Source organism: Lepidochelys kempii, chromosome 7 (genome assembly GCF_965140285.1).
Source record: "Lepidochelys kempii isolate rLepKem1 chromosome 7, rLepKem1.hap1, whole genome shotgun sequence".
Lineage (NCBI taxonomy): Eukaryota > Metazoa > Chordata > Testudines > Cheloniidae > Lepidochelys > Lepidochelys kempii.
This window is the reverse complement of record NC_136386.1, coordinates 119,775,169-119,798,445: the sequence shown is the minus strand read 5'-3', so window position 1 is coordinate 119,798,445 and position 23,277 is coordinate 119,775,169. Positions and strand designations below refer to the sequence as shown.

Here is a 23,277-nt window from a genome sequence, read left to right as displayed (position 1 = left end):
CCTGTCTCAAGTCTCTCTCCATTCACAGAGTTTTGGAACCCAAGTCCCTTGCCTAGCGAGTGCTACTCAGTTGATGGTGAGTCCCTCCATCATAAAAAAAGGCCAAGTACAGTTCCAAGCACAGTTCCCATAATCAGGGTAATAACAATTTATTCTTCCTGCCCCAATAACAGAGACACTGGGGATCCCACAACAGCCAAAGTGACCATTTGGGCAGTTATGGCCTCATTCTAGGCAGGGTGGGTGTGCCTATGCAAATGAGATCAGCCCCTGAAGTTCTTTTCCACAACTTGCCACACCTCACCACCAGATGTCAGGGTGGAGCCCATCCTGACTCTGCTTACATCTGTGCTCTCTCTCTTTTTCTTATGTGATATACTAGGCCAGTGGTTTTCAACCTTTTTTCATTTGTGGACCCCGAAAAACTGTCAAATAGAGCTGAGGACGCCTTTGCAATCTTAGACATAGTCTGCACACCACTGGCTGAAAACTACTGTACTGTGCAGAGCTTGTCAGAAAGAGGGTTTGTTTTCTTTTTCTTTCTTAGATTTTAAGATGAGAAGGGACCATTAGATCATGTGGTCTGACCTCCTGTGTAACACAGGCCATAGAATTTCACCTAGTTATGCCTATATGGAGCCCATTAAAGTGGATCTCTTCTTGAAAGGCATCCTGAAGGCTTGAAGAGAAGTCTGTCTGTGTTTCTTGGTCACAGTTGCTCTGCTCCTTCCCCTCTACACTCTTTATTTAGAAGAGCAATGCCTCAGGAGGAGCACTGTAGGCTTGATTTATACAGTGTAATGAGAACATTAAGGCACCTATGGTCCTGGACTCTTGTGAGCTGCCATGTCAGTGGCCGATGTGGGAGCTCTTGCCTCTCACAGGGAGAGGGTGGAGGAAGGTTGCTAAGTGCAGAGCAGGAGGTTCTGGTGCCCCTCTCCCAACCTGCATGAGGAATTCAGGTCTCACCTATGGCCATGCCAAGATCCAGTGTGTTGCCAACACCCACCAGCCCTGCAACGGACTAGTGCAGCTTGCCATGGGCTAGGGGCCCTCGTGTCCCTGGTGCAATGTGGAGTCCTCCAGAATGCAGAGGGAGCAGTCCAGTGTGATCGTAGGGCTGACGGGGGGTGTGCATTGGAGCCAGCACATAGAGAACAGGGGGCACTGGGCCTCCACCGTGAACAGCTTTGGCCTTCTGCCCGGCACCCTCACGGTGGGTGGGGGGGAAGTTCCCTCTCCTTAGTTCTCAGTTCTGGTCATCCTGCCCAGCACGCCTCCTGCCTACACCCCCCGATCTCTTGGGATGGGAGAAGAGGGCTTGGTGAACTGGGAAGGAGAAGGGGAAAAGACAATTGGGAGCCAAATGGGAGAAAGAGAGGGAGGGGGCCAAGCATGCCATGTGGGTTGGAGGGAGGGAGGGAGAGAAACGGGGCAGGAAGTTAGCCAGAGTGGGGAGAGAGCCACAGGGAGGCTAGCAGAAGGAAAGTGATTAGAGAGAAAAAGGGGGAATGAAGGAGACATGAGAAAATGAAAGACCAGGGGCAAAATTCTGCTCAGGCATACACCAGCACTGCCATTGACTGCTGTGGGCTGGCCCAGGCCTGCGGGAGGGTAGGGGGCAGTTTGTTTGTTTGTGTTCTCATTTGCTGTCCAGCTGTGGGTCATGACGTGGTCCCAGGTACTTGGGATTCAGTGACTAGGAGTTTGGTATGGAACAAAGGAAGGGAGAGCGAAGGTGGAATAATTGGAAATACTCACGTCTCTGTGATTTAGATTAGTCCGGTATGTTTTTGTGTGGTGAGTACTAATCTGGAGTACTGTCCAGCATGTGTTTGTGTGGTGATGAGTACTTATTCAGGGCCAAATCTTAGTCCATTGAAGTCAACAGGAGTGTGATGGGGTGTCCACCCCACACAGGACTGGGGGGTTAAGGTGGCCGGGTAGGTCAATTAACTCCACAGGCTGCACCTGGACCAGGAGCCAGGGAGCAGGAGGATGATTAGGAACAAGTTCACCTGTGCTGGAACAGGTGGGGCCTATGAAGCAGGCCTGGGCTGCTGCTGAGAAAGGACAGTCATTCCCTGGGAAGAGGGAGGAGTGTTTGGGGGCTGCTGGAAGGCAGGTAGCAGTCATTCCCTGGGAAGAGGGTTTTTGGAGCTGGTACACACAGAGAGAGAAGGGGATCCAGAGAGTAGGAAGCAATCTGGGGAAGGAGCAGAGAGAGGAAGCCCCGAACTGTTGAGCTGAGGGTCTGTAGGCTAGAGCCCAGAGCAAAGGGTGGCCTGGGTTTCCCCTACCAGCTACTGAGGGCTTGGTGTAGAACTGAGCTAATGGGCAGACTGCCTAGGCCTGTGGAGGGACTGTACCCCGGAAGGGGGAACGCTGAGCGACCTTACTGGAGGACTAAATCACACAGGAGATGCTGGGGGCTCTGGAGCGAGAGGAGCTGCAGACCAGAGTTGGAGCGACGGTGTGCAAACGGTGGACGGGGTTGTTTAACTCAGGAGCTAATCCCCAGGGTGACCAGCAGGAGGCGCCAGACCATTGGTGAGTGGAGCATCCCAATGAGAGGGAATCTTGCCATTGGCATTTCTGAGAGCAGGATGTGGCCCTCAGTGTACTGTCCAGCAAGCTTTTTCTAGTGAGTACTCATCTGGAAAGTTGTCCAGCAGGTTTTTGAGAGGAGGATTTATTCAGAGTACTGTTCAGCATATCTTCCGTGCAAGTACTCATTCAGAGTACTCGCAATGTTGGTGTGTGGTGAGTACTAACCCAGAGTACTGGCTAGTAGGATTTGTGGTGAGGACGCGGCTCATGCACATTTGAGAAGTAACGATGGGAATAAGAAAACCTATCAAACAATGCAAAGAAGGGAAACTAAACTAGGAAATGAGAGGGGCAAATCTGCCATCCGTCTCACTGGCAGGGAAAGAGAGAGTGAGCCGCTTGTGCTGAGAGACGGGAACCTGCTTTTTTCCCTCTGTGGGGTGGCTCAGACTTAGAAAGTAAGATGATGTCTAGGTTTGCTTGTTGAGAGAGAGGATAGAGCTATACTAATGGGGAGGACCTTGTTAGAGGAAGAATTTGGGAGGTTCTTGGGAGCATTTTGTGTAATCTTAACATCTTCCTTCTGCCTGAATCGCTGTAGTCTCCCTCTTAAAACCTTCTCAGATTCCTTTCTCTAAACACTGCAATAAATCACAATGCTTCCCCCTCCCCCACCCCCCATATCGCATGTGTGCAGTTTCCTTTGTTAGCATTCCCATAGTGAAGTAACACCAGGCTTGTATAAGGGAATTGGCTGCTTTCTGCTGCCTTTCCAGGTCTAGTGCAACCATGGCATGATTGCAGCTGTCCAGACAGCACCGCCCCAGCCATTGATCCAGTGGGGTGTGCCCAGGTCATTCCCTGCTGCTAATTACTATGGCTCTGGTTCACAGCACTCTTGGGGAATCAGACCGTTGAAGTGCCGCAGGAAGCGGGTGCCGTGGGCTGAAGCGCTGAGCCTGACACAGCTTTACCTCCGGACGCAAGCTAGAGTCAATTGCAGGCATGGGCTTGTTAACATTATGCATCTGTTCCTGCTCTTCTTCAGAACAAACCTCCCACCTCAGCCAGTTACTGCGCCGTTTATTCCTGTCTGCCTGTGTCTGCAGAAAGTGGCATTTTCACCCCTGTGCAAACAGCCAGCGGGCGGCCTACGCATCAATTAAGTCTAGTTTCAGCCCAGTGCCGACCCATGAAGTAGCTTGTAACAGGCAGGGACTTCTCTAGGATTTGAACTGGTGTGGGCCTCGGATACACAGGACAAGCTTCCCCAAGTAGGGGAAGGGTGTAACATGCTGTCCAGTGTGAGTTACCTTTTCTCCCGTAGTGGCTGGTCAACAGAACTGATGGAATTGTTATACCAGAAGCCCCAGTGGTAGATCAGGATTCAACAATACCTTGTAAAGGGCATTAGATATTTGTGTGTGTACGCATGCCTGCCTAGTGGATAGGGCTGTCAACTGGGATTCCCTGTGTGTCACTTCATCTACCATGTGCCTCAGTTTCCATCTGTAGAATAGGAATAATACCTGCCTAGCTCCTGGGGGTGATGTGAGGAGAAAATACACAAATGACTCTCAGATGCTCTGCTGAGGAGTCTGGTACAACTGGATGGAGAGGAGATTCCTGTAGTGGCAGTTTGCTTGCTAGTCCCCCATCCCATGAACTTGGCTACCTGGCATCTATACTAGTGACTGGGCTTGGAAGCAGGGGGAAGTTACACAAGCTGACAAGTGCTGCTGGGCTAAATGCCAAGGACTTTTCGGGGCACTGGCTGGGGAGCTGTGAAGGGTAAAAGCAGATGTGAACTCTATCCCCAGCCCATTCTGGAGCATCTCCCATCCACGTAGGGGTGGCAGCCAGCTCCACAGGCCCAAGGGACGGACGAGCAGTTTGTGTCTCGTGTGCTACCGCACAGGCTCCGTGCCGCCCTTCCAGAACTGCGCAGAGTGGGCTGTTTCAATCAGGAGCTCAGTCTCATTCGCACGGGCACTGGTGTTCCTGAGGGAGAACAAAAGGGGCCTGTCTCCCGAGACACTGGCTGCCACCTCCAAGCCTCTCTTCTGTGTCCTTGGCTCACCATGCCAAGGGGCTGGCCTGGCTGCCTGACAGCTGGCCAAAGAGGAGCCCTTCTCCCCTGGAGCGAAAGGGCTCTGGCCCCAGAGCCAGAAACAAAATGCTCCTGCCCCAGGAAAGGTCCCGTGGTGTGCCAAGCCTGGGTTCTAGATGCCTAGTAAATGGACTTGGCTCTCCCTCATACAGTGATGGGCTGCCACAATAGCATTGCCCCTCCCCGCCCCCCTGGTTAGCTGTGATAAGCCCTCTGTACCCAGGACATGGGCGTTGTGGAGGAGATGGCCGAGGGACTGAGGAATCTATTTATCGCCCTATGGCATCCAAAATGCGCGCGCGCGTGTGTGTGAAGTGCAGCCAAGGATGGAGGTGGTGCTCTGAGCCCTTACCAAGCCAGCCTCATTGTTGAAGAATATGCGGAGTGTGTTTCTAATAGAGCGCCAGGTCTCATGTATAATATGGAGTATGCAGGGGGTGAAGATCCTGCCCTGCCCTGGGAGATTTGTTGACAGTCCCTGCCATGTGTGGTGAGCTGTACCATTGCAAAGACAGAATCATTTTTTTTATGCTCGCTATTACGGTAGTGCCTAGAGATCCAGCCACATTGAGCTGGGCGCTGTACAAACCCATAAGAAGGAGAGTGTACGCTCTTCAGTGTGGGGACTATCTATGTTTAGGAGGAGAGACAACCGGGGGATATGACCAGCAGCTGCGGGAGCAAGGGAACAGTGATACAGGTGTGAAGGGTGGAATAAGCAGACCTCACATCACACCTGCTGTCTAAACATTGTCAAGTGTTTGTAGACTTCTGAAGAACTATTTATACAGGCCCCAGGGATCTGTCCCCTCTGTCCAGGGTGAGTTCTCACTATTCAGAGATGGGGGGAGTTAATCAGAGGCTGTGAAATTCCCCCAACCTTCCCTTTGGTTTTAACCAGGGGACCTTTGGGAGGGTCCCAAACTCCCCATCAGCACATTGCTGCACTGGCCTCCTCCATCTAGCTCTGCTTTGGCTGGCTGGGGTATAAGATTGCTGTGCCTGCCTGTACAGGAAAAAATGCTCTTCAAAAGCGGAGAGGAAGGCTGGTTTGGTGCAAGGCTCAGCTTTGGGAAAGTCAGGTATGCTGTGTGACCTTGGATGAGATGCATAGACTGTATGTGTCCATTCCCCATCTGCAAAATGGGGAAAATAGGCTGGATACATATATTAAAGATTGTGAGGGGCTTAGATGCTATAGTAGTGGGAGCTGTGTAAATAGCTAAGCTAGAAGCGGTAAGCTCAAAAACTGGGTCTCGTTTCTGTAGTAAGTTTGGAGCTATTTATTGCAATAAACTTGCACATGAAGTACTGCTCCCTACTGGATGGAATCAGAACTGCTCTGTTGTGTTTCATATACCCCGGAGAGCGAGTAGCATGAGGGGAGTCTCCTTGTTTGCATGGTAGGGTCTGTGCTCTCGGAGATGATCCTGCATTCTGCTGTAGCTGAGGATCAATGTGCCAGTATCACTTGGCAAGTCCATGATTGTCCTCTACAGGTTGCCTCACACTCTGGATAAATCAGATGATAGGTTAGGGGAACATAAAAGCCACTTGTCTACTCTTTGGGGAGGGAAGAATAGCATCAGCCTTTACCATCAGGCTTACTAGCAACATACCTTTAGCTCAGGTGGCAGGGACCTGTACCATAGGAGCAGAAAGTGACAAGTTCTATTCCCCCCACCCTTATATGTTCTTTGTGGGGGTTACATGGTACCCAAGGACTTGTTACATTATTACATCTCTTCTCATCTTTAACAACCCAAGGGGATCCCCATCCCAAGGATCTCATGCAGGTGTGAAGAATGCCATTTACTCCAAAAAGAAAAGGAGTACTTGTGGCACCTTAGAGACTAACCAATTTATTTGAGCATGAGCTTTCGTGAGCTACAGCTCACTTCATCGGATGCATACCGTGGAAACTGCAGTAGACATTATATACACACAGAGACCATGAAACAATACCCCCTCCCACCCCACTGTCCTGCTGGTAATAGCTTATCTAGAGTGATCATCAAGTTGGGCCATTTCCAGCACAAATCCAGGTTTTCTCACCCTCCGCCCCCCCCCCCCCCCACACAAACTCACTCTCCTGCTGGTAATAGCCCATCCAAAGTGACCACTCTCTTCACAATGTGTATGATAATCAAGGTGGGCCATTTCCTGCACAAATCCAGGTTCTCTCACCCTCCGTCCGTCCCCCCCCCCCAAACTCACTCTCCTGCTGGTGTGGGGCGGCTGAGGGCGAGAAAACCTGGATTTGTGCTGGAAATGGCCCAACTTGATGATCACTTTAGATAAGCTATTACCAGCAGGACAGTGGGGTGGGAGGGGGTATTGTTTCATGGTCTCTGTGTGTATATAACGTCTACTGCAGTTTCCACGGTATGCATCCGATGAAGTGAGCTGTAGCTCACGAAAGCTCATGCTCAAATAAATTGGTTAGTCTCTAAGGTGCCACAAGTCCTCCTTTTCTTTTTGCAAAGACAGACTAACATGGCTGCTACTCTGAAACCTGCCATTTACTCCAGACGTCCTCCTTTCTTTAAGCCGAAAGTGGCACCAAGATGCTAAGAAAAACAGCACAGCTGTTCCAGGCAAATGGCTTGTCAGCATTGTTTCATGTTTGGAATGGGAAATACCCCCAGAATGATGAAGCTGGAGTTACACTTTTTTAAAAATTTTTTTTTTTATTTTGCTCTGTTTTGCGATTATCCCCTCGGGGGCTATATATCCCATTCATTTTAAAAAACAAACCCATGACTATTTTGTAATACGATGTAGGTTTTTTCTTTTTTTCTTTTTAATACTGCCGGCATAAGCAATTTCAAAAGTGCTGCTTTACCATATAGAACCATCTTCCCTTACGACTTGACGCAGGTACTGCAGTGTGATTTATTTTTGAGGCCTGCAGTAAATGGCGTTAAGTGATTAACTTTTAAGCACTTTTGCCATTTCTGGTGGACGTACAGCACAGGTATGTGTGGTACATATTGAAGAGGCACCTATAGCCTTGAAAGGCTAGAGATGCGCTGCAGCCAAGGCTTTCTGTATATAAGGGCCTACTGGTGAAACCTATGTCGGGGGTAGAGCATATTGACTTGCTGGCCCCAGTTCAGTAATGCATCCCGAGTCAGCAAAATGTGCGTACATCAGTCCCATTGAAATCGATGGATTTTACATCGCCCTGGGATCTGCCTGCTGCCTGTAGGGTAGGGCTGTGCTATCGTCCCATTATGATAGCTGTGGAACTGAGTTACAGAGATACTTGGATTTACCCACAGTCATGTGGGAAGTTTTGTGGTGAAGCTAGGACTTGAACACAGCTCTCTCAACTGCTAGGTGAGGGCCCTAACCACAGGACCATCCTTCTTCTCCTCAGTTACTTTTCATAGGGACTTAAGCATGTGCTTAAGTGCTTTTCTAAATAGGCATGGGCTGAGGTATGTGCTTAAATGGTCTGGAGAGCTGGGGCTTCTATGAGCCCATATTTAGCTCTATAGGGGCTCGATCCAAAGCCTGTTGTTGTCAATAGGCTTTGGAACAGGGCCCCAGGGCCAGATTCTGATTATTTTGCTTCACACTGAATAGTTCCTTACTGCAGAAGTACTTCTAATGAAGTCAGTGGAGTAAGGTGCCACTCGGCATGATTTAGGGTATCGGAAGCTGTGTTTGTGCAGGTGTTGTCCCAGGTAACTGAGAGCTCCTTAAATCCAAGTGCTAAAACTCCACCATAGAGCTAGGCAAATGCTGCAGAATTATCCAAGCACTTCTATGCATATAAAAACCAGTGAATTAATGAGTCCATTTTGTTCACTGTCTGTGATCATTTGCGTAGGCCAGGTTTTGTTCATTCAAAGTCAGGGGGAGATTTTACTGGCAGACATATTTGCTGGCAAACAAATGAGAATCTTCATGAGAAGCCCCATATTTGCTTCTGTGACTGTGGTTCCCAAACTGGGGTTCGTGAAATGTTACAGGGAGAGGGTTCTTGGGGGGGGGGGGGGGGGGGGAGGGGGCGGAATTCCCTAATGGTCGACCGAGCTCTGTCTAGGGATACCGGGCAGCACGGGGCCAGCAGCCCAGAGCCCCTAGAATTCCAAGAGCTAAGCAGATCAAAGCAAGCATATCTATCACAGTGAGGAAATTTAAACTTCAAAACTCCTTATATGGAAAGGGAGGTGGATACTTTTTGCTGGTTTTAAACGTAAATAGGCAGCTAGTGTTGTTTTTAAAATTATTATGAAGAACAAGTTTAAGCTTTGTTGGAACGTGCGTTGTTTGCCTGGACTGCTCAAGACCTGACTGCTTGTGTAGGAGGAACTCTCTGAGTTGGCTTCTTAAATATCTTCCTGCTGTTTCACATCTGATGCTCCTTGATGAAACCTAGGAGCCTTGTCTTAGAACAGGCTTATTCAAAGTGATACAAGCTACAAAAGTGAGATCTTGGAAGAGTGCTGCCGTTTTCATAATGTAATAAAAATACTGTAATAATTAGTGTGTAAAGCATGGCATAAAAACAAATTTTATATTTTGAAGATCACTGCTTTTATACTTGGGTAAAGGAGAAAATCCCTGGAAATATTCATTTTTAGGAGGGGGTTTGTGAGACTTGACATTTTAGTGAAAGGGGTTCACAGGTTGTTAAAGTTTGGGAACCACTGATCTGTGAGTTCCAGTCAGTGAGCAGAAAAACTACCCCATGTCTTGGATCACACAGATTGAAGAAAACCTATTGAATAAATCTGGGAAAGAACAGCTGGCCAGTAACCCCAAAGCTGAACTTCATGTTTGTTGAAAAGTTGTGAATATTTTTATTTATGTAACATTTCTATCATAGTAGCACAGAGGCCCTCTCCCAGTCAGGGCCCCATTATGCTCAGTGCTGTACAAACACTTAGGAAGAATAGTGAACAAAATAATAAAGCTCACAGTCTGTTTGTGAACAGGTTAAACATGGGCCAGTTTGTTGCAATACGTTGTGCATAGTTAGCAAATCAGCCACAGTGCTTCTCAACATTTTTGATACCAGGGACTGGCTTGCTGCCTTCCTAGACTGTGTCAGGGAGATCTCTGGGACCGGCGCTGGTCCATGGACTGGTCATTGAGAAACACTGAGCTAGGACTAGGCAACAAAAAGGCACAGAACCAGAGCCTCATTATGCATATTTGTTCCAATGTCCCCTGTCATTCTCCCCCCCCCCCCCACACACACACAATGTGTGGAACAAATGCCAGAGTTCAAGTTTAAAACACATGAGCAAAACCTCTTCCATTTTATTCTTTCCCCTCCCTCATCTTGTGTATTCCTCCATCCACCCATTCATCCTTCTCTCTCATTCATTCCATGCTATAGGAAGATCGCAGGGCTATTGTGGGTGTCTGGGGCAGGGATTGTGTTTTAAGCTACATGCAAGATGGGCGGGACTCTGCTTTGTTTCCACACATTTCAGTGCCACACCAAAGCCCTTGCTGTTTGCCTGTACCCAGCGCTACATTGTTGAAGCGATTGGCTGCTAGAGGTAAAAACCGCTCATCCACGTATGGAATTTGATTTGTGTGATGGGGTGTACTCCCCACACTGGCCCTGCAAGAGATGAATTGAGCCAGTATGTGGGAGAATTAAGCCTGGGAGGAAAGCCCTAACTAGGGGAAGTTCACCTGTGTGGGAACAAGCGGGGTTTATATAAATCCAGGAAATTGGAGGCAGCGAAGACTTCAGGGAGGTAGTCTGTGGACACTCTCTGCGAGCGGAGAAGTGCATTTGGGGGGCTATGGAGACAAGTAGCCAACGGTTACTTCCTGAGAGGAGGGAGTTGTGGGGCTGGCAAACCCCAGAGGAGTGCAGAGGGCCAGGAGGTAAGGAAGAGACTCAAGTGCAGGAGAAAACCACACCAGGGCTGCTGATTAGAGGGTCTCGGAGCTGGAACCCAGAGTAGAGGTTGGGTCTGGGATCCCCTGAGGGATCTGAGCCACTGAGGGAGTGGCACCTGGGGCAGTGAATGGGAGGACTGCCTGAGATTGCTGGTGAGCAGGGATTTTGTTACACTTCCTTCCCTGCAAAAGGGAAATCACACAGTGACCTGGCCGGAGGGCCGAGTCACTAAGAAGATGCTGCAGTTCCTGGAGCGAGAGAGGGGCCACAGGCTGAGAGGGTGGCAGAGTGTAACTGCTGGCAGGGGTGTTGGCTTGGCAGAGGTAGCCCCCGAACAGCCAGGAGGAGGTGTCCTCCTGGGGTGAGTAGAGGGCACTGTCAGAAGGAGGAAGCACGGTTTACCCTTTGGTGATCACATTCTGAAGAGAACTAGAACAGGATTCCTGCAGCCTACAGGAAAGTGTAAAACAGCTTCCTGAAGCCAGAGTCCCAAACATACAAGGCAAAGATTTCCTGAAGCAAAAACCCTAGATCTAGGAAGAAGCTCTGAAGCCCAGATGAGAGCATAATCAGAAAGATGCCTGTTTGTTCTCCCAAGACTTCCCCTTCTGCTGCATATCCACCCCCAAAGGAACAGGCCTTTGCTGTCTTTTAAATCCATCCATGTCCTTCTCTGTGGCTCCTGTTGACTCACTGTGCATAGATGCTGGGCTATTTCCAGCCACAGCCTGAAAGTGGCAGCATCTGTCTGCCATCCTTTGCTAGGTAAAGTGTGTGATAATCCCCTTTACCTCTCCATGCCATCGCTGGCAAGACATGCACCCTGTCACGCTATGTGACAAAGAAGCAGCCTACACATGACAATATAGATTATGTGGAGAAGAGCCCAGGAGGACATCCTGTGTCCTGGAGGAGGTACTCAGATGATATGTTACTGTGTGACATGAGTTGAATGTTCATACAGATACCGAGTCCCTCCCATGTACAACCTTGTGTTGGTCCTGAACCAAGTCACCTCAGCTACAAAAAGCTAAGTTCGGGATTCCCACTTCCCTGTACTTTTCTGATCCCCAGCAAAGACTTAATTGAATTGTGCCAGTTGGCTTGCATCACTGCAGACCTGCCATTTTCACCTTTCCCTCCCCAGAAAACTAGCCCCTTGATTTTGAGTGAAAGAGAAAACCAGACCTGAGTTGGCTGCTAAAGCTAATGACATTTTAGCATTGCCTGGGTCATTTTTCTGTAGCTCTTCAAGAATAGATTTCTATTAGGGCAAAGGCCTAAAGCTCTGGCTGCAGGGTCATAAACTGAGATCAGACATTGGGATCTCCATGCCAGTGCTCAAGTGCCATTATCTTGACAGATGCTGGGAATCTACGGATCCATGCATATAGCCGCTGTGCTGTTATTAACATCTGATTTGTGATGAGACAAACTTGGCCTACGGTAGTGATCATTCCTTCTAATAATAAACATCGAGCAGCTTTTAGTCAATGTAGCTTTCACGATATTACACTGCATAACTCAGAGGGAAAGCATCACTGTCAGCATTATGTGTGGTCTGTCTGCTTTCCCTTTATTTGAGAGAGGTTGCTTTTATTCCTTCATTTTGGAGCAGGGCTCAGCACTTCGTACTTGGACGGCTCCGCATTTTTAATGTACAATAAAGCCTGGTTAGCTGTGTTGGCACTGCTGAAAAGGCACCAGCCAGGGAGGAAAGAGTCCGGGGATGGGACAGAGGGCAAGAGAGGAGTGAAGGGCAGGGGGATAAGATGGGGGGGGGGGGGGGGAAGGGAGAACAGGAAGAGCTGAAGGGGGAAACAGCAGGGGTGAAAGAGAGGGAATGAAGATGAAAGGGGAAGTGGGGAGAGAAGGATTTAAGAAATGATTTTGTCTCCTCATTTAAGCAGGGCTAGAAAGAAGCCTTGTTCTTCCCACTCCATGCTCGCAGCAGAAGGAAATCCGTCACACTTTGCTTTTATAGTGCTTTCTATCTCTCGCTATCCAAACTAGCGATAAGGAGGATTAGTCAGGTCTTGATGCCATAATTTTATAGATGGGGGGGAAACTGAGGCATGGGGAAAGGTGAGGTGACTTTCCCAAAGTAGCAGAGGGAGACTGTGGCAGAGCTGGTGATAGGATCACAGTCTCATGACTCAGCCTGCTGCTTAGTTCTGTAGACACAGCTGGCTCACTTGGGCGCGACACGTTGTAGCCCCGGTCCTGCAATGCCGTGGGTGCCTGTGGTGTCCCAGTGCACACATCTGATTGCAGGACAGGGGCTTGTGTCCTCAGACAAACTCAGATGGGACTCTAGATTGTCAGTTCACATGTATGTAGCATTTCTACTGTCTAAGCATAGAGCATCCTAAGCTGCTAATTCAATGTCTTAGCCCTGGTCTACACTAGGACTTTAGGTCGAATTTAGCAGCGTTAAATCGATTTAAACCTGCACCCGTCCACACAGTGAAGCCCTTTAATTCGACTTAAAGGGCTCTTAAAATCGATTTCCTTACTCCACCCCTGACAAGTGGATTAGCGCTTAAATCGACGTTCCCAGCTCGAATTTGGGGTACTGTGGACACAATTCGATGTTATTGGCCTCCGGGAGCTATCCCAGAGTGCTCCATTCTGACCGCTCTGGACACCACTCTCAACTCAGATGCACTGGCCAGGTAGACAGGAAAAGAACCGCGAACTTTTGAATCTCATTTCCTGTTTGGCCAGCGTGGCAAGCTGCAGGTGACCATGCAGAGCTCATCAGCACAGGTGACCATGATGGAGTCCCAGAATCGCAAAAGAGCTCCAGCATGGACCGAACGGGAGGTACGGGATCTGATCGCTGTTTGGGGAGAGGAATCCGTGCTATCAGAACTCTGTTCCAGTTTTCGAAATGCCAAAACCTTTGTGAAAATCTCCCAGGGCATGAAGGACAGAGGCCATAACAGGGACCCGAAGCAGTGCCGCGTGAAACTGAAGGAGCTGAGGCAAGCCTACCAGAAAACCAGAGAGGCGAACAGCCGCTCTGGGTCAGAGCCCCAAACATGCCGCTTCTATGATGAGCTGCATGCCATTTTAGGGGGTTCAGCCACCACTACCCCAGCCGTGTTGTTTGACTCCTTCAATGGAGATGGAGGCAATACGGAAGCAGGTTTTGGGGACGAAGAAGATGAGGAGGAGGAGGTTGTAGATGGCTCACAGCAAGCAAGCGGAGAAACCGGTTTTCCCGACAGCCAGGAACTGTTTCTCACCCTAGACCTGGAGCCAGTACCCCCCGAACCCACCCAAGGCTGCCTCCTGGACCCAGCAGGCGGAGAAGGGACCTCTGGTGAGTGTACCTTTTAAAATGCTATACATGGTTTAAAAGCAAGCATGTGAAAGGATTACTTTGCCCTGGCATTTGCGGTTCTCCTAGATGTAGTCCTAAAGCCTTTGCAAAAGGTTTCTGGGGAGGGCAGCCTTATTTCGTCCTTCATGGTAGGACACTTTTATCACTCCAGGCCAGTAACACATACTCGGGAATCACTGTAGAACAAAGCATTGCAGTGTATGTTTGCTGGCATTCAACCAAAATCCGTTCTTTCTCTCTCTGTGTTATCCTCAGGAGAGTGAGATATAATTCATGGTCACCTGGTTGAAATAGGGTGCTTTTCTTCAGGGACACATTCCTGCTGGCTGTTTGCCTGTGGCTGAACAGAAATGTTCCCCCGCTGTTAGCCACGGGGAGGGGGGAGGGTTGAGGGGGTAGTCACGCGGTGGGAGGAGGCAAAATGCGACCTTGTAACGAAAGCACATGTGCTATGTATGTAATGTTAACAGCAAGGTTTACCCTGAAAGAGTGTAGCGACTGTTTTATAAAATGTGTGTTTTTAAATACCGCTGTCCCTTTTTTTTTTTCACCACCAGCTGGATGTGTTTCAATGATCACAGGATCTTCTCCTTCCCAGAGGCTAGTGAAGCTTAGAAAGAAAAAAAAACGCACTCGAGATGAAATGTTCTCCGAGCTCATGCTGTCCTCCCACACTGACAGAGCACAGACGAATGCGTGGAGGCAAATAATGTCAGAGTGCAGGAAAGCACAAAATGACTGGGAGGAGAGGTGGAGAGCTGAAGAGAGTAAGTGGCGGGCTGAAGAGAGTAAGTGGCGGGCAGAAGACAGGGCTGAAGCTCAAATGTGGCGGCAGCGTGATGAGAGAAGGCAGGATTCAATGCTGAGGCTGCTGCAGGACCAAACCAGAATGCTCCAGTGTATGGTTGAGCTGCAGCAAAGGCAGCTGGAGCACAGACTGCCACTGCTGCCCCTCTGTAACCAACCGCCCTCCTCCCCAAGTTACATAGCCTCCACACCCAGACGCCCAAGAACGCGGTGGGGGGGCCTCCGGCCAACCAGCGACTCCACAACAGAGGATTGCCCAAAAAAAAGAAGGCTGTCATTCAATAAATTTTAAAGTTGTGAACTTTTAAAGTGCTGTGCTTAATGTGCTGTGTGGCATTTTCCTTCCCTCCTCCACCACCCCTCCTGGGATACCTTGGTAGTCATCCCCCTATTTGTGTGATGAATGAATAACGAATGCATGACTGTGAAGCAGCAATGACTTTATTGCCTCTGCAAGCGGTGATTAAAGGGAGGAGGGGAGGGTGGTTAGCTTACAGGGAAGTAGAGTGAACCAAGGGGCGGGGGGTTTCATCAGGGAGAAACAAACAGAACTTTCACACTGTAGCCTGGCCAGTCATGAAACTGGTTTTCAAAGCTTCTCTGATGCGTACCGCGCCCTCCTGAGCTCTTCTAACCGCCCTGGTGTCTGGCTGTGCGTAACCAGCAGCCAGGCGATTTGCCTCAATCTCCCACCCCGCCATAAACGTCTCCCCCTTACTCTCACAGATATTGTGGAGCACACAGCAAGCAGTAATAACAGTGGGAATATTGGTTTCGCTGAGGTCTAAGCGAGTCAGTAAACTGCGCCAGCGCGCCTTTAAACGTCCAAATGCACATTCTACCACCATTCTGCACTTGCTCAGCCTGTAGTTGAACAGCTCCTGACCACTGTCCAGGCTGCCTGTGTACGGCTTCATGAGCCATGGCATTAAGGGGTAGGCTGGGTCCCCAAGGATACATATAGGCATTTCAACATCCCCAACAGTTATTTTCTGGTCTGGGAAGAAAGTCCCTTCCTGCAGCTTTTGAAACAGACCAGAGTTCCTGAAGATGCGAGCGTCATGCACCTTTCCCGGCCATCCCACGTTGATGTTGGTGAAACGTCCCTTGTGATCCACCAGAGCTTGCAGCACTATCGAAAAGTACCCCTTGCGGTTTATGTACTCGCCGGCTTGGTGCTCTGGTGCCAAGATAGGGATATGGGTTCCGTCTATAGCCCACCACAGTTAGGGAATCCCATTGCAGCAAAGCCATCCACTATGACCTGCACATTTCCCAGGGTCACTACCCTTGATATCAGCAGATCTTTGATTGCATGAGCTACTTGCATCACAGCAGCCTCCACAGTAGATTGCCCACTCCAAATTGATTCCAACTGACCGGTAGCTGTCTGGCGTTGCAAGCTTCCACAGGGCTATCGCCACTCGCTTCTCAACTGTGAGGGCTGCTCTCATCCTGGTATTCATGCGCTTCAGGGCAGGGGAAAGCAAGTCACAAAGTTCCATGAAAGTGCCCTTACGCATGCGAAAGTTTCGCAGCCACTGGGAATCGTCCCAGACCCGCAACACTATGCGGTCCCACCAGTCTGTGCTTGTTTCCCGAGCCCAGAATCGGCGTTCCACAGCATGAACCTGCCCCATTAGCACCATGATGCATGCATTGGCAGGGCCCATGCTTTCAGAGAAATCTGTGTCCATGTCCTGATCACTCACGGGACCGCGCTGACGTCGCCTCCTCGCCCGGTATCGCGTTGCCATGTTCTGGTGCTGCATATACTGCTGGATAATGCGTGTGGTGGTTGATGTGCTCCTAATTGCCAAAATGAGCTCAGCGGCCTCCATGCTTGCCTTGGTATGGCGTCCGCACAGAAAGAAGGCGCGGAACGATTGTCTGCCGTTGCTCTGACGGAGGGAGGGGCGACTGACGACACGGCTTACAGGGTTGGCTTCAGGGAGCTAAAATCAACAAAGGGTGTGCCTGTACATCAAGGAGTATTTCAGGCAGGACTGCACGGAGGGTTCCAATAAGAAATGGTGCACCAAAGTTATCGTTCTTATTGGAACAAGGAGGTTAGCCTGGCCTCTGATTGATACATGGCTAGATTAACCTCGCTGCGCTTCTCTGTGACTGACTGCAGTGTGATCTAGACAGGGGAGGAGGAAAATGAGTCCAAAACAAATCTGGTCTATGTCTTGTTCTGACCCACTCCATCGATCCTTTACATCTTTGGCTGGCAGCAGACAAAAAAGGCGCGAAATGATTGTCTGCCCTTGCTTTCACGGGGGGAGGGAGGGTGGGAACGGGGTCCTGACGACATGTACCCAGAACCACCTGCGACAATGTTTTTTGCCGCATCAGGCATTGGATATCAACCCAGAATTCCAATGGGCAGCGGAGACTGCGGGAACTGTGGGATAGCTACCCACAGTGCAACGCTCCAGAAGTCGACGCTTGCCTCGGTACTGTGGAAGCGCTCCGCCGAGTTAATGCACTTAATGCACTTAGAGCATTTTCTGTGGGGACACACACACTCGAATATATAAAACCGATTTAAAAAAACAGACTTCTATAAATTCGACCTAATTTCGTAGTGTAGACATACCCTTAGTTTAATGAACTGATACAGCCTCACCACTCGCTTTTTCCTTTTAGTTAACATTCCTTTTAAGTTACAACTCTCTTGTATAGTACTTTAATGTATAGCATTTTTCATCAAAAGGAAACCGCTCTTCTTGGGGCCTGGATGGTTCAGGGAATTGGTGATGGAGCTGCTTACCTCGAGGTCACTGGTGTGACTCTAACCCAGCTTGGTTCTCACTGAAAGTTGTTTGCATTCTTTGTGTGAGATGAGCTTCGAGGGCTTCATCTAGGCCCCATAACGCAGGCATTCACTTCACCAATTCACTGACCTTAACCCCCCCCCCCCACACACACACTTGTTTGCAGTCTCAGGAGAGAGACCAAGGTCTGAGTGTTCCGGGCTCCTGTCTGAGCCCTAGAGGTGGTTCACTCCAGAACAGGGTGGTGGCTCATGGCTGCTGTGTCTAGCTTGAGAAAGATCTACCCTAAAACCACTGGACTTCTGTTGACCTCAGTGGGCTTTGGATCAGGCCCAATGAGAATTCCACCATGGGAGGGGAATAGAAATTACTCCAACCAGCATCTTTCAGCAACACTGAAAGTCACATGGTTTTTACTTTAAACACAGAAGGCTTGATTTTGAAGGGGGTGAAGCACCCACAATTCCACTGGGGTGAACACCAGCTGCAGATGTTCAGCCCCTCTGAGATACAAGCCCTGGCTCCTTTTACTTTTATCCGAGGCTTCCCAAAAGGAAGCTGCCTTCTTTGCTGGGTTAAACTGCTTCGCATTGAAGTCTTCCCTTATTTTTTCTCGCTGTCCCTCTTAATAATTTTTCTGCTGATTCCAGTGGCAGATTTGCTAACCAGTGTGATTCTGTTGATAAGACACCGGTTCATCACCAAGGTTCCAGCTTCTAGTAGTTCTCAGTTAACTTCCAACCTATTTTTTTTTACTCCTGAGATGAAAAAAGGCACGAATGAGGAAAGTAATTATTTCACCCACACAGGGTGTGCGTGGGGGTGGGGGGGGGGGAGAGAGGAGGTGTAATGTATGTGCATAGCTTTTTTTACTAGCAGGCTGAAGTCTTTGCAGAATGACATTGCTGAGGCCTGCTCTGAGAAAGGACCTCCTGTTCAAGTCATAAGCACAATAGCCCCGCTCTCAGATCTGGCCTAGCTGACTCCAGGGTAGCCTTGCAGATATGGACCAAAGATGTGTGTCCTGGAAGCCAAGGTCAAGTCAAAAAGTAATGCAAAGGCTCAAGGCTTTTGAAGGTCTGAGATCTGCACAGCCCTTGGATGTATAAAGAGGGGAGTAGTGAGTCCAAATATATGGCATTGGTGAGACTGATACTAGAATACTAAGTCCAGAACTCGTGTCAACATTTTAAGAAGGATGTCCAAAAAATTGGAGAAGGTGCAGAGAAGAGCCACAAAAATGATCAAAGGCTGGAGAAAGTGTCTTACAGTGAGAAATTTAAGGAGGTCAATTAGATTAGCTTTAGCAAAAAGATCATGCAGTGATAGGGTTATGGTGTATAAGCATCTTCACAGGAAATGTGGGATACTAAGGGGCTGTTCAGTTTAGTGGAGAAAAGCATAACAAGAGCCAATGTCTAGAGTAGTCAGACACATTCAAGCTAGAAATAAGGCCTACATTTTACCAGTGAGGCTGCTTAACCATTGGAACAAACTACCAAGGCCAATGGTGGATTCCTCCTCTCCTAGTGTCTTGAGATCAAGACTGGATGTCCTGCTGGAAGATCTGTTTTAATCAAATGCAAGTAGTCATGGGGAACCCCAAAGAACTGTCATGGATCAGAGATTGACTAATCACCCCTGCTCTGTGTTTTCTTCTTTCCACATGGAACGTAGTTAATAGTGGGCTGCTCCACGGACGCATATTAGGGCAGGGTTTATTTGAGATACTTATTCATGATCTGGAAAAAGGAATGAACTGTGAGGAGGTGAAATCTGAGGAAAGAGATGCTTCTCAGTACATATCTTCACTGACAAACTGTGAAAGCCAGTCCAGATCGGTGCAATCCATGTCACTAAGCCCTGGTCTACACTAGGACGTTAGGTCGAATTTAGCAGCGTTAAATCGATGTAAACCTGCACCTGTCCACACAATGAAGCCCTTTATTTCGACTTAAAGGGCTCTTAAAATCAATTTCCTTACTCCACCCCTGACAAGTGGATTAGCGCTTAAATCGACGTTGCCGGCTCGAATTTGGGGTACTGTGGACACAATTCGATGGTATTGGCCTCCGGGAGCTATCCCAGAGTGCTCCATTCTGACCGCTCTGGACACCACTCTCAACTCAGATGCACTGGCCAGGTAGACAGGAAAAGAACCGCGAACTTTTGAATCTCATTTCCTGTTTGGCCAGCGTGGCAAGCTGCAGGTGACCATGCAGAGCTCATCAGCACAGGTGACCATGATGGAGTCCCAGAATCGCAAAAGAGCTCCAGCATGGACCGAACGGGAGGTACGGGATCTGATCGCTGTTTGGGGAGAGGAATCCGTGCTACCAGAACTCCGTTCCAGTTTTCGAAATGCCAAAACCTTTGTGAAAATCTCCCAGGGCATGAAGGACAGAGGCCATAACAGGGACCCGAAGCAGTGCCGCGTGAAACTGAAGGAGCTGAGGCAAGCCTACCAGAAAACCAGAGAGGCGAACAGCCACTCTGGGTCAGAGCCCCAAACATGCCGCTTCTATGATGAGCTGCATGCCATTTTAGGGGGTTCAGCCACCACTACCCCAGCCGTGTTGTTTGACTCCTTCAATGGAGATGGAGGCAATACGGAAGCAGGTTTTGGGGACGAAGAAGATGAGGAGGAGGAGGTTGGAGATGGCTCACAGCAAGCAAGCGGAGAAACCGGTTTTCCCGACAGCCAGGAACTGTTTCTCACCCTAGACCTGGAGCCAGTACCCCCCGAACCCACCCAAGGCTGCCTCCTGGACCCAGCAGGCAGAGAAGGGACCTCTGGTGAGTGTACCTTTAAAAATACTATACATGGTTTAAAAGCAAGCATGTGAAAGGATTACTTTGCCCTGGCATTTGCAGTTCTCCTAGATGTAGTCCTAAAGCCTTTGCAAAAGGTTTCTGGGGAGGGCAGCCTTATTGCGTCCTTCATGGTAGGACACTTTACCACTCCAGGCCAGTAACACGTACTCGGGAATCATTGTAGAACAAAGCATTGCAGTGTATGTTTGCTGGCATTCAAACAACATCCGTTCTTTATCTCTCTGTGTTATCCTCAGGAGAGTGAGATACAATTCATGGTCACCTGGTTGAAATAGAGTGCTTTTCTTCAGGCGACACTCAGAGGAGCCCATTCCTGCTGGGCTGTTTGCCTGTGGCTAAACAGAAATGTTCCCCGCTGTTAGCCACAGGGAGGGGGGAAGGTTGAGAGGGTAGTCACGCGGTGGGAGGAGGCAAAATGCGACCTTGTAACAAAAGCACATGTGCTATGTATGTAATGTTAACAGCAAGGTTTACCCTGAAAGAGTGTAGCCACTGTTTTATAAAATGTCTTTTTAAATACCACTGTCCCTTTATTTTTCTCCACCAGCTGCATGTGTTTCAATGATCACAGGATCTTCTCCTTCCCAGAGGCTAGTGAAGCTTAGAAAGAAAAAAAACGCACTCGCGATGAAATGTTCTCCGAGCTCATGCTGTCCTCCCACACTGGCAGAGCACAGACGAATGCGTGGAGGCAAATAATGTCAGAGTGCAGGAAAGCACAAAATGACCGGGAGGAGAGGTGGAGAGCTGAAGAGAGTAAGTGGCGGGCTGAAGACAGGGCTGAAGCTCAAATGTGGCGGCAGCGTGATGAGTGGAGGCAGGATTCAATGCTGAGGCTGCTGCAGGACCAAACCAGTATGCTCCAGTGTATGGTTGAGCTGCAGCAAAGGCAGCTGGAGCACAGACTGCCACTGCTGCCCCTCTGTAACCAACCGCCCTCCTCCCCAAGTTCCATAGCCTCCACACCCAGACGCCCAAGAACGCGGTTGGGGGGGGTCTCCGGCCAACCAGCCACTCCACCACAGAGGATTGCCCAAAAAAAAGAAGGCTGGCATTCAATAAATTTTAAAGTTGTGAACTTTTAAAGTGCTGTGCTTAAAGTGCTGTGTGGCATTTTCCTTCCCTCCTCCACCACCCCTCCTGGGCTACCTTGATAGTCATCCCCCTATTTGTGTGATGAATGAATAACGAATGCATGAATGTGAAGCAACAATGACTTTATTGCCTCTGCAAGCGGTGATTGAAGGGAGGAGGGGCGGGTGGTTAGCTTACAGGGAAGTAGAGTGAACCAAGGGGCGGGGGGTTTCATCAAGGAGAAACAAACCGAACTTTCACACCGTAGCCTGGCCAGTCATGAAACTGGTTTTCAAAGCTTCTCTGATGCGTACCGCGCCCTCCTGTGCTCTTCTAACCGCCCTGGTGTCTGGCTGTGCGTAACCAGCAGCCAGGCGATTTGCCTCAACCTCCCACCCTGCCATAAACGTCTCCTCCTTACTCTCACAGATATTGTGGAGCACACAGCAAGCAGTAATAACAGTGGGAATATTGGTTTCGCTGAGGTCTAAGCGAGTCAGTAAACTGCGCCAGCGCGCCTTTAAACGTCCAAATGCACATTCTACCACCATTCTGCACTTGCTCAGCCTGTAGTTGAACAGCTCCTGACTACTGTCCAGGCTGCCTGTGTACGGCTTCATGAGCCATGGCATTAAGGGGTAGGCTGGGTCCCCAAGGATACATATAGGCATTTCAACATCCCCAACAGTTATTTTCTGGTCTGGGAATAAAGTCCCTTCCTGCAGCTTTTGAAACAGACCAGAGTTCCTGAAGATGCGAGCGTCATGCACCTTTCCCGGCCATCCCACGTTGATGTTGGTGAAACGTCCCTTGTGATCCACCAGAGCTTGCAGCACTATCGAAAAGTACCCCTTGCGGTTTATGTACTCGCCGGCTTGGTGCTCTGGTGCCAAGATAGGGATATGGGTTCCGTCTATAGCCCCACCACAGTTAGGGAATCCCATTGCAGCAAAGCCATCCACTATGACCTGCACATTTCCCAGGGTCACTACCCTTGATATCAGCAGATCTTTGATTGCGTGGGCTACTTGCATCACAGCAGCCCCCACAGTAGATTTGCCCACTCCAAATTGATTCCCAACTGACCGGTAGCTGTCTGGCGTTGCAAGCTTCCACAGGGCTATCACCACTCGCTTCTCAACTGTGAGTGCTGCTCTCATCTTGGTATTCATGCGCCTCAGGGCAGGGGAAAGCAAGTCACAAAGTTCCATGAAAGTGCCATTACGCATGTGAAAGTTTCGCAGCCACTGGGAATCGTCCCAACACTATGCGGTCCCACCAGTCTGTGCTTGTTTCCCGAGCCCAGAATCGGCGTTCCACAGCATGAACCTGCCCCATTAGCACCATGATGCATGCATTGGCAGGGCCCATGCTTTCAGAGAAATCTGTGTCCATGTCCTGATCACTCACGTGACCGCGCTGACGTCGCCTCCTCGCCCGGTATCGCTCTGCCAGGTTCCAGTGCTGCATATACTGCTGGATAATGCGTGTGGTGTTTAATGTGCTCCTAATTGCCAAAGTGAGCTGAGCGGCCTCCATGCTTGCCTTGGTATGGCGTCCGCACAAAAAAAGGCGCGGAACGATTGTCTGCCGTTGCTCTGACAGAGGGAGGGGCGACTGACGACACGGCTTTCAGGGTTGGCTTCAGTGAGCTAAAATCAACAAAGTGGGTGTCTTTACATCAAGGAATATTTCAGGCAGGACTTCACGGGGGGGTTCCAATAAGAAATGGTGCATCTAAGTTATCGTTCTTATTGGAACAAGGAGGTTAGCCTGGCCTCTGATTGATACATGGCTAGATTTACCTCGCTGCACCTTCTCTGTGAGTGACTGCAGTGTGACCTAGAGGAATGAGTCCCCTAGACAGGGGAGGAGGCAAATGAGTACAAAACAAATC

The 23,277-nt window shown here is 49.5% G+C and overlaps 2 protein-coding genes across 2 annotated transcripts in view; both read left to right on the top strand.

The window, feature by feature from the left end:
• CFAP58 (cilia and flagella associated protein 58) overlaps nt 1-23,277 on the top strand; it is a 450,541-nt gene that overhangs the window by 118,624 nt on the left and 308,640 nt on the right. The gene's annotated exons all lie outside the window — the stretch shown is intronic.
• Nucleotides 13,016-14,983, top strand: LOC140915388 (uncharacterized). The gene is made up of 2 exons (XM_073354976.2): nt 13,016-13,863; nt 14,442-14,983. Exons 1-2 carry the CDS (start codon nt 13,284-13,286, stop codon nt 14,981-14,983), a joined length of 1,122 nt encoding a protein of 373 aa, XP_073211077.2. The 5' UTR covers nt 13,016-13,283.

Bases quoted from the DNA above. Each gene is read 5' to 3' on its own strand.
- LOC140915388 (XM_073354976.2), top strand. From the start codon at position 13,284: ATGCAGAGCTCATCAGCACAGGTGACCATGATGGAGTCCCAGAATCGC. The intron at 13,864-14,441 runs GTGAGTGTACCT...TTTCACCACCAG, and splicing joins AGGCGGAGAAGGGACCTCTG to CTGGATGTGTTTCAATGATC.